This window comes from Nerophis lumbriciformis, linkage group LG04, assembly GCF_033978685.3.
Source record: "Nerophis lumbriciformis linkage group LG04, RoL_Nlum_v2.1, whole genome shotgun sequence".
NCBI classification, from domain to species: domain Eukaryota; kingdom Metazoa; phylum Chordata; class Actinopteri; order Syngnathiformes; family Syngnathidae; genus Nerophis; species Nerophis lumbriciformis.
Window position 1 is genome coordinate 8,080,040 of NC_084551.2, and position 14,428 is coordinate 8,094,467.

General features: G+C 37.9%; 1 protein-coding gene across 4 annotated transcripts in view; it reads right to left on the reverse strand.

Annotated features, from left to right (window-relative positions):
• Window positions 1-1,496: 1,496 nt before the first annotated feature.
• Window positions 1,497-14,428, reverse strand: part of cyb5r4 (cytochrome b5 reductase 4) — a 90,427-nt gene continuing 77,495 nt past the window's right edge. For all 4 annotated transcript variants that reach the window (XM_061948542.2, XM_061948535.2, XM_072912955.1 and 1 more), the window contains exons 13-16: window positions 8,053-8,203; window positions 7,893-7,979; window positions 4,040-4,201; window positions 1,497-2,461 (exon numbers count right to left, since the gene is read on the reverse strand). In XM_061948542.2, the coding sequence (XP_061804526.2) occupies window positions 2,407-2,461; window positions 4,040-4,201; window positions 7,893-7,979; window positions 8,053-8,203 (455 nt within the window). In that variant the 3' untranslated portion in view covers window positions 1,497-2,406. The remainder of the gene's footprint in view (window positions 2,462-4,039; window positions 4,202-7,892; window positions 7,980-8,052; window positions 8,204-14,428) is intronic.

A 14,428-nucleotide genomic window follows, 5' to 3' on the forward strand; every position in this document is an offset into this window, starting at 1 on the left:
CACTATTGTTACACTTGATGGGAACAGCTCACATTAACCAATAATAACCACTCACATCCACAGCATTCATTTGGTTTTCGTACATCCCACTGTCCGTATAGTTTCAATGAACATTTTTGGCCAAATGTTTGCCCTAATTTTTTGTCTTGAATGGCAGCACTTTGATTACACAAAAAAAAGGTGACTACCATTGTTTAGTTCAAGAAAGCAAAGTACCAAGATGGTGTCGCATGGCTCTTCCCTTCCTTTCCTCTACGCTCATCGCTCTTTTCACCAACACAAATCTTCAAAAAGGTAAGAATGATTAAGTAATTAATTTGTATATACCAATGGCTCTCAAATTTTTTTCATCAAGTACCACCATAATGACCTACGGTACATTAAATACAGTAGCATAGTAGGCCTAAGTATTCATTAAAACATGGCATGAGTATGTTGAATATTTTGGCCACTGTTTGAATACAGGAAAATAAAACATTGTACTTTAATCAAGTGATTCTTTGGCGTACCACTAGATAGAGCCCGCGTACAACTAGTGGCAGTTTGAGAATCACTTGTTTGAATGTATTTCACATATTTTTGCGTGACTAGTACCAATACATTGGACTTCATTTTCTTCTTATGCTTCGATTTTTGAACAGTTAGGCCTTCATCTGAATATGTATGTATGTATGTGTATGTGTGTGTGTGTATATATATATATATATACATATATATATATTTATACACGTGTGTATGTGTGTATATATATATATATATATATTTATACACGTGTGTATGTGTGTATATATATATATATATACATATATATATATTTATACACGTGTGTATGTGTATGTGTGTGTGTGTGTATATATATATATACACACACACACATACCGTACATATATATATATATATATACACTCGTGTGTGTGTATGTATATATATACTGTATATATATACACACACACATTTACACGTGTGTGTGTGTATGTGTGTGTATATATATATATATACTGTATATATATATATTATATATATATATACACTGTGTATATATATATATATATATATACTGTATATATATATATATACATATATGTACGTGTATACATATGTATATTTACATATGTATGTACATGTATATACATACCGGTATATGTATGTGTATATACATGTATATACATATGTATATATATGTACCGTATTTTTCGGAGTATAAGTGTATATACATGTGTATATATATATACACATATGTATGTGTATATATATATATATATACACACATATGTATATACACATACATATGTGTATATACATGTATATATATATATATATATATACACATACTTACATAAATATTTATACATACATATGCATCTATATGTATACATATATAACAAAAAAACCTTGTGATCAAACACTTGTTAACCTCACATGTTAGTGTTTGGTGTGTGCATGCATGAATGCAGAAAACAGGCTTTGTGTAAAAAGACTTTACTATAAAGGTCAACATTACACACTTTTTTTAACAATAAAAAAAGAAGAGTCACATGGTGGGCAGCTGTAGTTACAATTATCCTAAATGGACTGTTTGCATACTTGCTCAGTAATTATAATTTAATACAGTACTCTATTGTATTGTGTAGTATTTACATATTCTAATAGTGTACCTTTCCACTCAACATATATTATTATATCGGTTACTTGTTCTTATAGTAGTCAGGAAGCAGACTAGCATCTCTCCTAAAGTCCAAGTTTTTCCATCCTTCTCTTTTAAATACAATCATTTAGAATACATAGTTCCTCAAATGTTGTAATGTTATTGAATTGTTGATGTAAAGTTTTTTCAGTCAGTCCACCAGAAAATATTAACACCTACTGAAGTTGAGGGGAAAAACTTTAGCTGTTCACGTGTTGTAATACTTTTTTTTTTCCATATTGATGTCTCTGCACAATAATTCCCTCTTATAATAGATTGTTCCAACTAATAACACCATAATGCCTGCATTGCTGCTTCAAATACAGCAACATGAGATGGTTGAGACAACATGTACTGTATCTGTAGCATTGACTATAAAAAGAGGCAGTATTGTTGCTTAAAAGAAGGAACTTTCCTAGGCTCTTTTGACATTGTTGTGTCACAACTACATGTACGTTTCACCCAATTGTGACCAACAAAATGTGGAATTAAATATGTTTAGCAGAGGCAGGAGAATGTATGTAAAATATGTAGGACAAATACTAACTGGACTGTGCTAATGCAATAACACAACTCTGTAGTCAGTCAGCTGTTTTATATGGATGCATAGAAACTGTGTTTCTTCCGCACACACACATTAAATAAATATACGCTATACATTTAAACCATCTCTGATTGTCACTTAAAGGCACCAAGTCTCTGCACGTTGGCAGCAGTGCACATCAACCCTGGAAGATGTGAAGCTCCTCCTCCATGAAACCCTGCTGCTTCACCAACCTGACAGGACAAAACAAAAAGGATGTATATACAATATGTGCCTTTGATTAGAAAACCTAGTAGCCAGGGTAGGTCCAGGACAAAGTCCTGGTGGGGGGTTCAGGCTTCGCCCCCCGACGCAAAATGATTATTAGCATTCAGACAGGTTAAAATGTTGCTAAAACCATCACTTTTCTATCAGTCACAGTGACTTTTCAAAACAAAAATATTACAGCAAAAATCATATGGGTTGATTGACATGTTTATTCTGTAAGCTAACTTCAATAGTTTGAAATTATTTTGACAGTTAATGCCAGTTATCCTGTCAACCTTTCACAAGACTTCAATTTGTTCATTGAAAGTATAAACAGTATAAACACTTTTTACAGTAAACAAATGGTAAAACAGTACTAAACAATTCCATTAAAAAAAAAAATTGGTGTCATTATTAACTTTCTGTCCAAGCTTGTATAATCTACTGCCTTGTTCAATTGTAAAAAATATTCTGTGCCTAAAATTCACATTTCTATCACAATTATCATACTGTAAACATGGTAAGCTAACTTCATTAAAATTAATAGTCCTGTCAATAGCATGGAATTACAATTCAAATGTAGTTTTTTTGTAAGCCTTTCAAAAGAATTCAAAATATGAAAAATTAATGAAAATGAATTTAAGCCATCAGACACTTGAAAAGTGGCACATCACATCTCTAATGTAATCATTTGAACTTTTCAACAGAAATAGCACTGCAAAAATATTAAGGACATACTGTATTTTGGTAGTTATGCTATCTGTGTTGGCCCTGCGATGAGGTGGCGACTTGTCCAGGGTGTACCCCGCCTTCCGCCCGATTGTAGCTGAGATAGGCTCCAGCGCCCCCCGCGACCCCGAAGGGAATAAGCGGTAGAAAAGGGATGGATGGATGGATGTATTTTGGTAGTTATGCTGTCAACATTTAACAAGATTTCTTCAACTTGGACTTGAAAGCATAAATAGTATAAACACTTTTAACAGTATAACAGTACTAAACAATTCCAATAGATAACATTGGTGTCATTACCTTTTTGTGGCTAAAATCCGAAAAACGTTGAAAGTTTTCCACTTGTATCGCTAGCAACGGCATTAGACTTGTGTTCTTTTGTCCCAACGTGGTCTTTTACATCGCTAATTCCTCCGTGTCCGATCGAAAAATCTTGTCTGCACAAGGTGCAATTCGCGTAGTTTTCACCCTTTTTGGAACGGATAATTATTCCCGGATAGGCTTTTGAATATTCTTCATGGAATGACTGCAGTTTTCTTTTCGGTTTAAGACTCGTTTGCGATTTTTCTCCGGCTGATTCCATGATCGTTCGCTCGTTTGGAAACAATGGCAACTGGTGCCTCGTGCTTGGCAGCGGTGCTATAAATAGCCTCGCGCATTTAAAAAAAAATTTTTTTTTTTAATTAATGAAAAACCGTATTTTTTATCACTGCAACCGTAACCCGGAATAGGTTGATGAAAACCGGAGTAGTTGGCAGGTATGAAAAGGGGTTCAAATCCTTTAAAAGGTAGTAGTTCTGACAGCATTTGAAAGTAATTTGTCAAGTGTGACTTACCCAACGGTCAGCTCCGTAAAGGCAGTGGGCCCACATACACACACGTAGCACTTGGACCCGTCCGGTCTATCCAGACAATCGTTGATCACGGCCTCGTCAACACGGCCCTTCCTGCCTGCCCAGCTGTCACACGGCTCAGACAGGATGTGCTCCACCTGGAACCTGGCAACACAAGTTGTATTCATCAAGTGATGGCACAGTGAGAGGATGGGGGGAATCGCACTTAAGTCCGGTGCCGTGCAGTGTGAGTACAGCTACGCCAAAAAAAATGTATATTCTAAACCCTATAAAAAGTCTGTTATTAAACATTTTAAACGTTCTACAAATTACAAAGCAATAACAAACAATATTACAGTAACATCACATCTTGCTGCTGGAAAATGTTGAGTGGATTAACTTGTCAAACAGTGCACTCTGCTAGATTCCTTTACTTTTTTTTTTTAAACAAGGACAGTAAACGATTAAAACATTTATTGCGGTTACCGCATTTTTCGGAGTATAAGTCACTCCGTAGTATAAGTCGCACCGGCCGAAAATGCATAATAAAGAAGGAAAAAAAACATATACCGTATTTTCCGCACCATAAGGCGCCCTGGGTTATAAGCCGCGCCTTCAATGAACGGCATATTTCAAAACTTTGTCCACCTATAAGCCGCCCCGTGTTATCATCTAACTGCGCTAAAGGGAATGTCAAAAAAACAGTCAGATAGGTCAGTCAAACTTTAATAATATATTAAAAACCAGCGTGATGTGGGCGCGCATGGAGTCGTATATCAACATGGACGGAGCTGCGTGAAAAAAGCCACCTGGCCTCTTCGCGTAAACTTACCTTAACCACTCGCTCATCTTTTCTTCATCCATCCCTTCGAGTTAGCTTTTATGATGACGCCGGCTGGAAAGGTCTCTTTTGGCAAGGTCTTCCTTTTGAATATCACCATGGGTGGAAGTTTCTGGCCATTAGCATGGCAAGCTAGAACCACAGTGAAGGATGACTTCTCATTCCCTGTGGTGCGAATATTCACCGTACGTGCTCCCGTTGTATCCACAGTGCGGTTCACAGGAATATAAAAAGTCAGTGGAACCTCGTCCATGTTGATAATGTTCTCTGGCCGGATCTTTTTTTCAGCTATCTTGTTTTTACAATATGCACGGAAAGTAGCCAGCTTTTCTTGAAAGTCTTTAGGCAGTTGCTGTGAAATAGTAGTCCATGTGCGGATGGAGAGATTGCGTCTTTTCATGAACCGGAAACCTGTCGCTTAGTAGGAGCCATTTTGTGGTCTTTACAGATGTAAACACACAAAGGAAATGAAACGTAATATCCGCGCGCTTCTTCTTCTTCTTCTACGGGAGCGGGTGGTTGCTTACAGTAGAAGAAGAAGCGCTTCCTCTTCTATGGGGAAAAAAGATGGCGGCTGTTTACCGTAGTTGCGAGACCTAAATTTTATGAAAATGAATCTTAATATTAATCCATATATAAAGCGCACCGGGTTATAAGCCGCACTGTCAGCTTTTGAGTAAATTTGTGGTTTTTAGGTGCGGCTAATAGTGCGGAAAATACGGTAAGTCACACTGGAGTATAAGTCGCATTTTTTGGGGTAAATTTATTTGATAAAAGCCAACACCAAGAATAGACATTTGAAAGGCAATTTAAAATAAATAAAGAATAGTGAACAACTGGCTGAATAAGTGTACATTATATGAGGCATAAATAACCAACTGGTATGTTAACGTAACATATTATGGTAAGAGTCAATCAAATAACTATAACATATAGAACATGCTATACATTCATCCCAAGTGCAGGACTAATAGACTAAAAAACTATTTTGTCCCAAACGCCTCTCTGGGAGGAGGGGGGGTACTAGGATGACAGGGGATGCAAAACAATAACAGTGCAATAATTTTTCATAACATGGTCACTACTGTCTAGTTTCTCTTGTTAGATTCTTATTTTTTTTCTCATTGTTGCTTTTTATTTTTAATCTATTGTAATATTTTTCTATTTTGTTTCCATTTATACCCCCATTATTTACTTTTTAAATTCGATCTCAACTCTGTACACTGCTGCTGGAATTGTCATTTTCCTGAAGGAATCAATAAAGTACTATCTATCTATCTATACGTTTACCAAACAATCTGTCACTCCTAATCGCTAAATCCCATGAAATCTTATACGTCTAGTCTCTTACGTGAATGAGATAAATAATATTATTTGATATTTTACGCTAATGTGTTAATAATTTCACACATAAGTTGCTCCTGAGTATAAGTCGCACCCCCGGCCAAACTATGAAAAAAAACTGTGACTTATAGTCCGAAAAATACGGTAATTGCATTTTGTTCATAATTAACTCAAAATATAATTTTTCAGTGTACCCTAGGAAGATCGTTTAATACCATGACTGGACAATTAATTTGCTTTAATGAAATGTTTTTAAACATGATGCTTTTTGAAACTGCTCAACATAAAAAGGATATATACACGCCTTTTAAAGAGAATACAAAAAAATACCTGCAAGGAATTGGTTTGTATTTTGTAGAGTTTTTACTTTGTAGAATTACAGAAATGGTGTTCCTGCTTTAAGGAGCACTTGCATTTAGAGGAGAGGAGCTACACTTCCATGTTAGATAGCGGTTTCACACAATAACACAAAATGTGGATTGTTACGATCATGCTTTGAATGTCAAAGATGTTAGGTGATATTTATTCTATATGAATAAATGTTTCTGATATTCTGTACTTTAAATGTTGTACAAGTGAATGGCATTCATATCTCTGCATGACAATGCAGAGATATGAGGTGGGCGGGGTTTGGTGGTAGCGGGGGTGTATATTGTAGCATCCCAGAAGAGTTAGTGCTACAAGGGATTCTGGGTATTTGTTCTGTTGTGTTTATGTTGTGTTACGGTGCGGATGTTCTCCCGAAATGTGTTTGTCATTCTTGTTTTTTGTGTGGGTTCACAGTGTGGCGCATATTTGTAACAGTGTTAAAGTTTTTTATACGGCCACCCTCAGTGTAACCTGTATGGCTGTTGATCAAGTATGCCTTGCATTCACTTGTGTGTGTGTGTGTGTAAAAGCCGCATATATTATGTGACTGGGCCGGCACGCTGTTTGTATGGAGAAAAAGCGGGCGTGACGACAGGTTGTAGAGGACGCTAAAGGCAGTGCCTTTAAGGGACGCCCCCAAAATTGTTGTCCGGGTGGAAATCGGGAGGGGCACTGAAATTCGGGAGTCTCCCGGGAAAATCAGGAGGGTTGGTAAGTATGGTAACGGGGCGCCATTACACACTTTAAACTGTTTTTAACTTTTTAACTGCTTTTTATCTAACAAATTATTCTTAGGGTAATTTGTATTTGCTTTTTCAATGTGTATTTTGCTTCTGTTTTAAATGTTATTTTTTAGTCTGTCCTTTGCCTCTATTTCTTAGTGGTGTACAGCCCTTTGTTCTTCAACTGTGGTTGTTTTTAAAGGGCTTTATAAATAAAGTTGGTATGGTATAACAGACCGAGGGTCAAAAACGTTAAATTATTGCCGTTAAAGGAACTTATAGGTAACATGTTTATTATCGCGTTAATTTTGAGAGCCCTAATAAACACACAAGTGTGAATATTCAAGATTGTAGCCAGTGGCTAAATTTCCTCCTACGTCCCTGTGGCAATTAATGGCAAACACATAAGAACAGGACCAATAAAACAATAATAATGGGAAAAACAGTAGGACTAAAAAATACACATTGAAGCTTTTCCCCCAATCAAATGAATCGATTAATCATAGCAGCCTTGCAGAGAAAACTAAATCTGCAAATAGTGGTGGCTCTACTGTACTGCCAAACATAAACACTGCAGTACCTTTCATCCTGAGCGGCCAGTTCATCCAATTCCCTTCGCCACAGGATGTCCTCTTCTCGTCGGTTAAAAAACAGCAGTTGGGCTTTCCTGTGGATGTATTATGCAGGAAATTAACTGAAGAATGAATGAATAGTTGAAATACTTGAGTTCCCCCCCAAACCTGATAGTGTTCATCTCCTGCAGTGCCAGTTGAAGGAGACGAGCCATCGGAGTGAGGCCTGTGCCTGCTGCTAAAAGGTAAAGGACTGTGACATCACGAAGGGGGCGGAGACTGAAGGTACCCTCTGGACCGCTAACTGATATATGGTCACCTGTAATGGCACGGCAAAAAAAATTACCGTATTTTCCGCACTATAAGGCGCACCTAAAAACCACAAATTTTCTCAAAAGCTGACAGTGCGCCTTATAACCCGGTGCGCTTTATATATGGACAAATATTAAGATTCATTTTCATAAAGTTTCGGTCTCGTAACTACGGTAAACATCCGCCATCTTTTTTCCCGGTAGAACAGGAAGCGCTTCTTCTTCTACGCAAGCAACCGCCAAGGTAAGCACCCGCCCCCATAGAACAGGAAGCGCTCCTTCTTCTACTGTAAGCAACCACCCGCCCGCGTAGAAGAAGAAAAAGTGCGCGGATATTACCGTACGTTTCATTTCCTTTGTGTGTTTACATCTGTAAAGACCACAAAATGGCTCCTACTAAACGACAGGGATCCGGTTCATGAAAAGACGCAATCTCTCCATCCGCACACGGATTACTATTTCACAGCAACTGATATTCCTGTGAACCGCACTGTGGATACAACGGGAGCACGTACGGTGAATATTCGCACCACAGGGAATGAGAAGTCATCCTTCACTGTGGTTCTAGCTTGCCATGCTAATGGCCAGAAACTTCCACCCATGGTGATATTCAAAAGGAAGACCTTGCCAAAAGAGACCTTTCCAGCCGGCGTCATCATAAAAGCTAACTCGAAGGGATGGATGAAGAAAAGATGAGCGAGTGGTTAAGGTAAGTTTAAGTTTACGCGAAGAGGCCGGGTGGCTTTTTTCACGCAGCTCCGTCCATGTTGATATACGATTCCATGCGCGCCCACATCACGCTGGTTTTAATATATTATTAAAGTTTGACTGACCTATTTGACTGTTTTTTTGACATTCCTTTAGCGCAGTTAGATGCGGCTTACAACACGGGGGCGGCTTATAGGTGGACAAAGTTTTGAAATATGCCGTTCATTGAAGGCGCGGCTTATAACCCAGGGCGCCTTATGGTGCGGAAAATACGGTACTGAAAACTACAAATGGAAACAACAGGCGATTACATTTGAATTGATAGTAAACTATACAGACAATTGCATTGTGATGGGGTGTAAATCTCCTCTCTTAATAAGCTCCACTCTTACTGTGATTAGGATATTTATCAAATAGATACATCATTTGCATACACAGGGTTTATGCAGGTATCAGCAATCTAATTGAATGTATTTTTAATGCCACTTAAAACTAATTTAATGCCCATGTTCTACTGCAGATAGTTATTATTGATAGTCAAAAGATTACAACTGTCTGTAGAGACAGAACTGTAAGAATTTAACAATCATCATCTTGAATAGTTTCATACCTGCCAACTTTTGAAATCAGAAAAACCTAGTAGCCAGGGTCCAGGGGCCGCAGGCCCCGGTAGGTCCAGGACAAAGTCCTGGTGGGGGGTTCAGGCTTCGCCCCCCCGACGCAAAATGATTATTAGCATTCAGACAGGTTAAAATGTTGCTAAAACCATCACTTTTCTATCAGTCACAGTGACTTTTCAGAACAAAAATATTACAGCAAAAATCATATGGGTTGATTGACATGTTTATTCTGTAAGCTAACTTCAATAGTTTGAAATTATTTTGACAGTTAATGCCAGTTATCCTGTCAACCTTTCACAAGACTTCAATTTGTTAATTGAAAGTATAAACAGTATAAACACTTTTTACAGTAAACAAATGGTAAAACAGTACTAAACAATTCCATTAAAAAAAAAATTGGTGTCATTATTAACTTTCTGTCCAAGCTTGTATAATCTACTGCCTTGTTCAATTGTAAAAAATATTCTGTGCCTAAAATTCACATTTCTATCACAATTATCATAGTGTAAACATGGTAAGCTAACTTCATTAAAATTAATAGTCCTGTCAATAGCATGGAATTACAATTCAAATGTAGTTTTTTTGTAAGCCTTTCAAAAGAATTCAAAATATGAAAAATTAATGAAAATTCATTTAAGCCATCAGACACTTGAAAAGTGGCACATCACATCTCTAATGTAATCATTTGAACTTTTCAACAGAAATAGCACTGCAAAAATATTAAGGACATACTTCTGTATTTTGGTAGTTATGCTGTCAACATTTAACAAGATTTCTTCAACTTGGACTTGAAAGCATAAATAGTATAAACACTTTTAACAGTATAACAGTACTAAACAATTCCAATAGATAACATTGGTGTCATTACCTTTTTGTGGCTAAAATCCGAAAAACGTTGAAAGTTTTCCACTTGTATCGCTAGCAACGGCATTAGACTTGTGTTCTTTTGTCCCAACGTGGTCTTTTACATCGCTAATTCCTCCGTGTCCGATCGAAAAATCTTGTCTGCGCAAGGTGCAATTCGCGTAGTTTTCACCCTTTTTGGAACGGATAATTATTCCCGGATAGGCTTTTGAATATTCTTCACGGAATGACTGCAGTTTTCTTTTCGGTTTAAGACTCGTTTGCGATTTTTCTCCGGCTGATTCCATGATCGTTCGCTCGTTTGGAAACAATGGCAACAGGTGCCTCGTGCTTGGCAGCGGTGCTATAAATAGCCTCGCGCATTTAAAAAACTTCTTTTTTTTTAATTAATGAAAAACCGTATTTTTTATCACTGCAACCGTAACCCGGAATAGGTTGATGAAAACCGTACTAATTACGGGAAAACCGGAGTAGTTGGCAGGTATGTAGTTTACATAGACTGTTACTCTTTGATTGGTCACAAGACGTAATTTTTTTCCCCCTGTAGTGGTACCAGCACCTGCCAGCTGTGGTGTTTTCGTGGCGACAGCAGAAGTTGCTTAGTTGGTCATGTCAAAGAAATGTGTCACCATTAATTGCTGCCTGCCTTTAATCGCTGACTTGTGATTAGCTAATGGCATGTTGGTCTAAACCCCATTAAATTGTTTTAATGCCTCTGGACATTAAATTTAATGCTTTTTATTGCCATCTAAGGCCTTCATTTTTGCAAAATCCATTTAATGCTTTTTAATGACCTCAGATACAATGCTTTGTTGGCTTGTGTGAAGAACTTTTCACAGTACAGTAAACATACTTCAGAAGGAGAATCATAGTCATGCACAAATACTATTACACTGTTTACGTGAATTTGCTGCACATTGTCACCGTGTTGCTGCTGCTGACAATTGAATTCTTGTTTCATGTTTCAACATGTGTCGCAGCAGCAGGCCTTCCCTCCATATAAGCAGATCAAGCCATGTGCGTAGGGGCCCGTGATCCGTGAGGGGCCCTGTTTAGCTTGAATAAAATATAAACTATGAATGACCGGGATCTTCATATGAGATTTGACCATAAACATACTCATAGCTCCTCCCTGCTATGCCAGTGCGAACATTGTCATTGTCTACCGTGGCAGGCAGCGTTAGTGCTGAACTGGTAAACATCTCGGCCAGAGACGTGTCACAGTTCTGAAAATAAATGTTTTTATATCTTACATTTGTTATTTTGCACTAGGGTTCTACAGTATATCGGTATTAGTACCGTATTTTCCGCACTATAAGGCGCACCTAAAAACCACAAATTTTCTCAAAAGCTGACAGTGCGCCTTATAACCCGGTGCGCTTTATATATGGATTAATATTAAGATTCATTTTCATAAAGTTTCGGTCTCGCAACTACGGTAAACAGCCGCCATCTTTTTTCCCCGTAGAAGAGGAAGTGCTTCTTCTTCTATGCAAGCAACCGCCAAGGTAAGCACCCGCCCCCATAGAACAGGAAGCGCTTCTTCTTCTACTGTAAGCAACCACCCGCCCGCGTAGAAGAAGAAAAAGCGCGCGGATATTACCGTACATTTCATTTCCTTTGTGTGTTTACATCTGTAAAGACCACAAAATGGCTCCTACTAAGCGACAGGGATCCGGTTCATGAAAAGACGCAATCTCTCCATCCGCATACGGATTACTATTTCACAGCAACTGCCTAAAGACTTTCAAGAAAAGCTGGCTACTTTCCGTGCATATTGTAAAAACAAGATAGCTGAAAAAAAGATCCGGCCAGAGAACATTATCAACATGGACGAGGTTCCACTGACTTTTGATATTCCTGTGAACCGCACTGTGGATACAACGGGAGCACGTACGGTGAATATTCGCACCACAGGGAATGAGAAGTCATCCTTCACTGTGGTTCTAGCTTGCCATGCTAATGGCCAGAAACTTCCACCCATGGTGATATTCAAAAGGAAGACCTTGCCAAAAGAGACCTTTCCAGCCGGCGTCATCATAAAAGCTAACTCGAAGGGATGGATGAAGAAAAGATGAGCGAGTGGTTAAGGTAAGTTTACGCGAAGAGGCCGGGTGGCTTTTTTCACGCAGCTCCGTCCATGTTGATATACGACTCCATGTGCGCCCACATCACGCTGGTTTTTAATATATTATTAAAGTTTGACTGACCTATCTGACTGTTTTTTTGACATTCCTTTAGCGCAGTTAGATGCGGCTTACAACACGGGGCGGCTTATAGGTGGACAAAGTTTTGAAATATGCCGTTCATTGAAGGCGCGGCTTATAACCCAGGGCGCCTTATGGTGCGGAAAATACGGTACTGCCTTTGGAAAAACACCACTACCGGTAAATTTATTTTTATTTTTATTTTTTTTCATGCATCTGATGGCGTGCCGTGGTTACAATGCTGGTAATATGAGCAAAGGCGCATGTGAGTCAACACACACAGCATTTAAAAGCACATAAAGCGTGGAGACATAAGAGGGAGAATGGACATAGCCTTGGCTTCAACCCTAACAATAAAGGTGAAACAATGCACTGCACTATTTACAAGTGACTAAAACAATGAAGGGCACAGTGGCCTTGTGGTTAGAGTGTACGCCCTGAGATCAGTAGGTCGTGAGTTCAAACCCCGGCCGAGTCATACCAAAGACTATAAAATGGGACCCATTACCTCCCTGCTTGACACTCAGCATCAAGGGTAGGAATTGGGGGTTAAATCGCCAAAAATTACTCCCGGGCGCAGCCACTACTACTGCTCACCTCACCTCCCAGGGGGTGATCAAGGGTGATGGGTCAAATGCAGAGACTAATTTCTTAACACCTAGTGTGTGTGTGTGTGTGTGTGTGTGTGTGTGTGAAAATCATTGGTACTTTAACATCACTACACTCCATAGGGGGATACAATAGCTAACCGTTAATAGCAGTCTAGCACTCCTGAGTGTAAACAAATGAGTGGCTCTATACAAATATTGACTAACAATACCAAGTACAAGAGTTGTAAATACTGTAGTCGATACTACAATGAATATGTCATTGTTTTTTATTATTATAAAATATTTTGTCATTTTTTTTAACTCAGGAAATACGTCTCTGGACACAAGAGGACTTTAAGTATGACCACGTAACTACTTGGTATTTGGTAAATACCCAAATTTGTAGTCTGACCCAAAACTAATGTAAAGTACCCAAACAACAGAAAAATAAATGCCTATTACATTTGAACAAAAGCTTACATAGAACATGATAAAACAGAAAGTAACCACATATTAACAGTAAATGAAGAAATAGGTTAATTATCCATCCACCCATTTTCTACTTCTTGTCCCTCATAATTTTGACAAAATAATGGCTATAGTGTTATAAATAAACAATTGAAAATGACACAATATGTTACTGCATACCATACATAGCAGCCACACTAGGAGCCTTTTTAACCCATTTGCTTCTTTATTACTAAAAGATAAGTTGTCCGGTATGTTCACTTCTTATTTAATGCCATTTTATTTCAGTGTTCTAAAATAGTTTTTTGAAACAGTTTAATGTATCATAAGATTTTCTGATAAAATAAAGCCAATAATGGCATTTTTTGTGCCTTTTATTTTGAAAAGTATCAAAATACATGTGGGTAACTTTACCAAAATTGGCATTACTATTTTGCACTAAAAAAAACCCCATTAATAAACAATGTATTCCCCATGAATTTGTTTTAGTACAAAATATACATTAAATTAAAGTTTCATTAAAAAATAAATAAAAAATGGTTTCAAATAATAAAGTATAAAACAAACTTTGTAATGGGGGGCCTCAAAATTCTGCTTAGGGCCCCAATTTAGCCAGGGGCTACCCCGCACAGTAACAGTGCATTTCCCAGTTAAGCATAGATTGCTTCAACATTTCAACCTGATCACACAGAGGTTCATTATTATTAAAGTAATGGAAGAGTTTTACAAGTCCCATAATATAGATTTGCTTGCCTTGGCGAGCACTTAGTTGATAT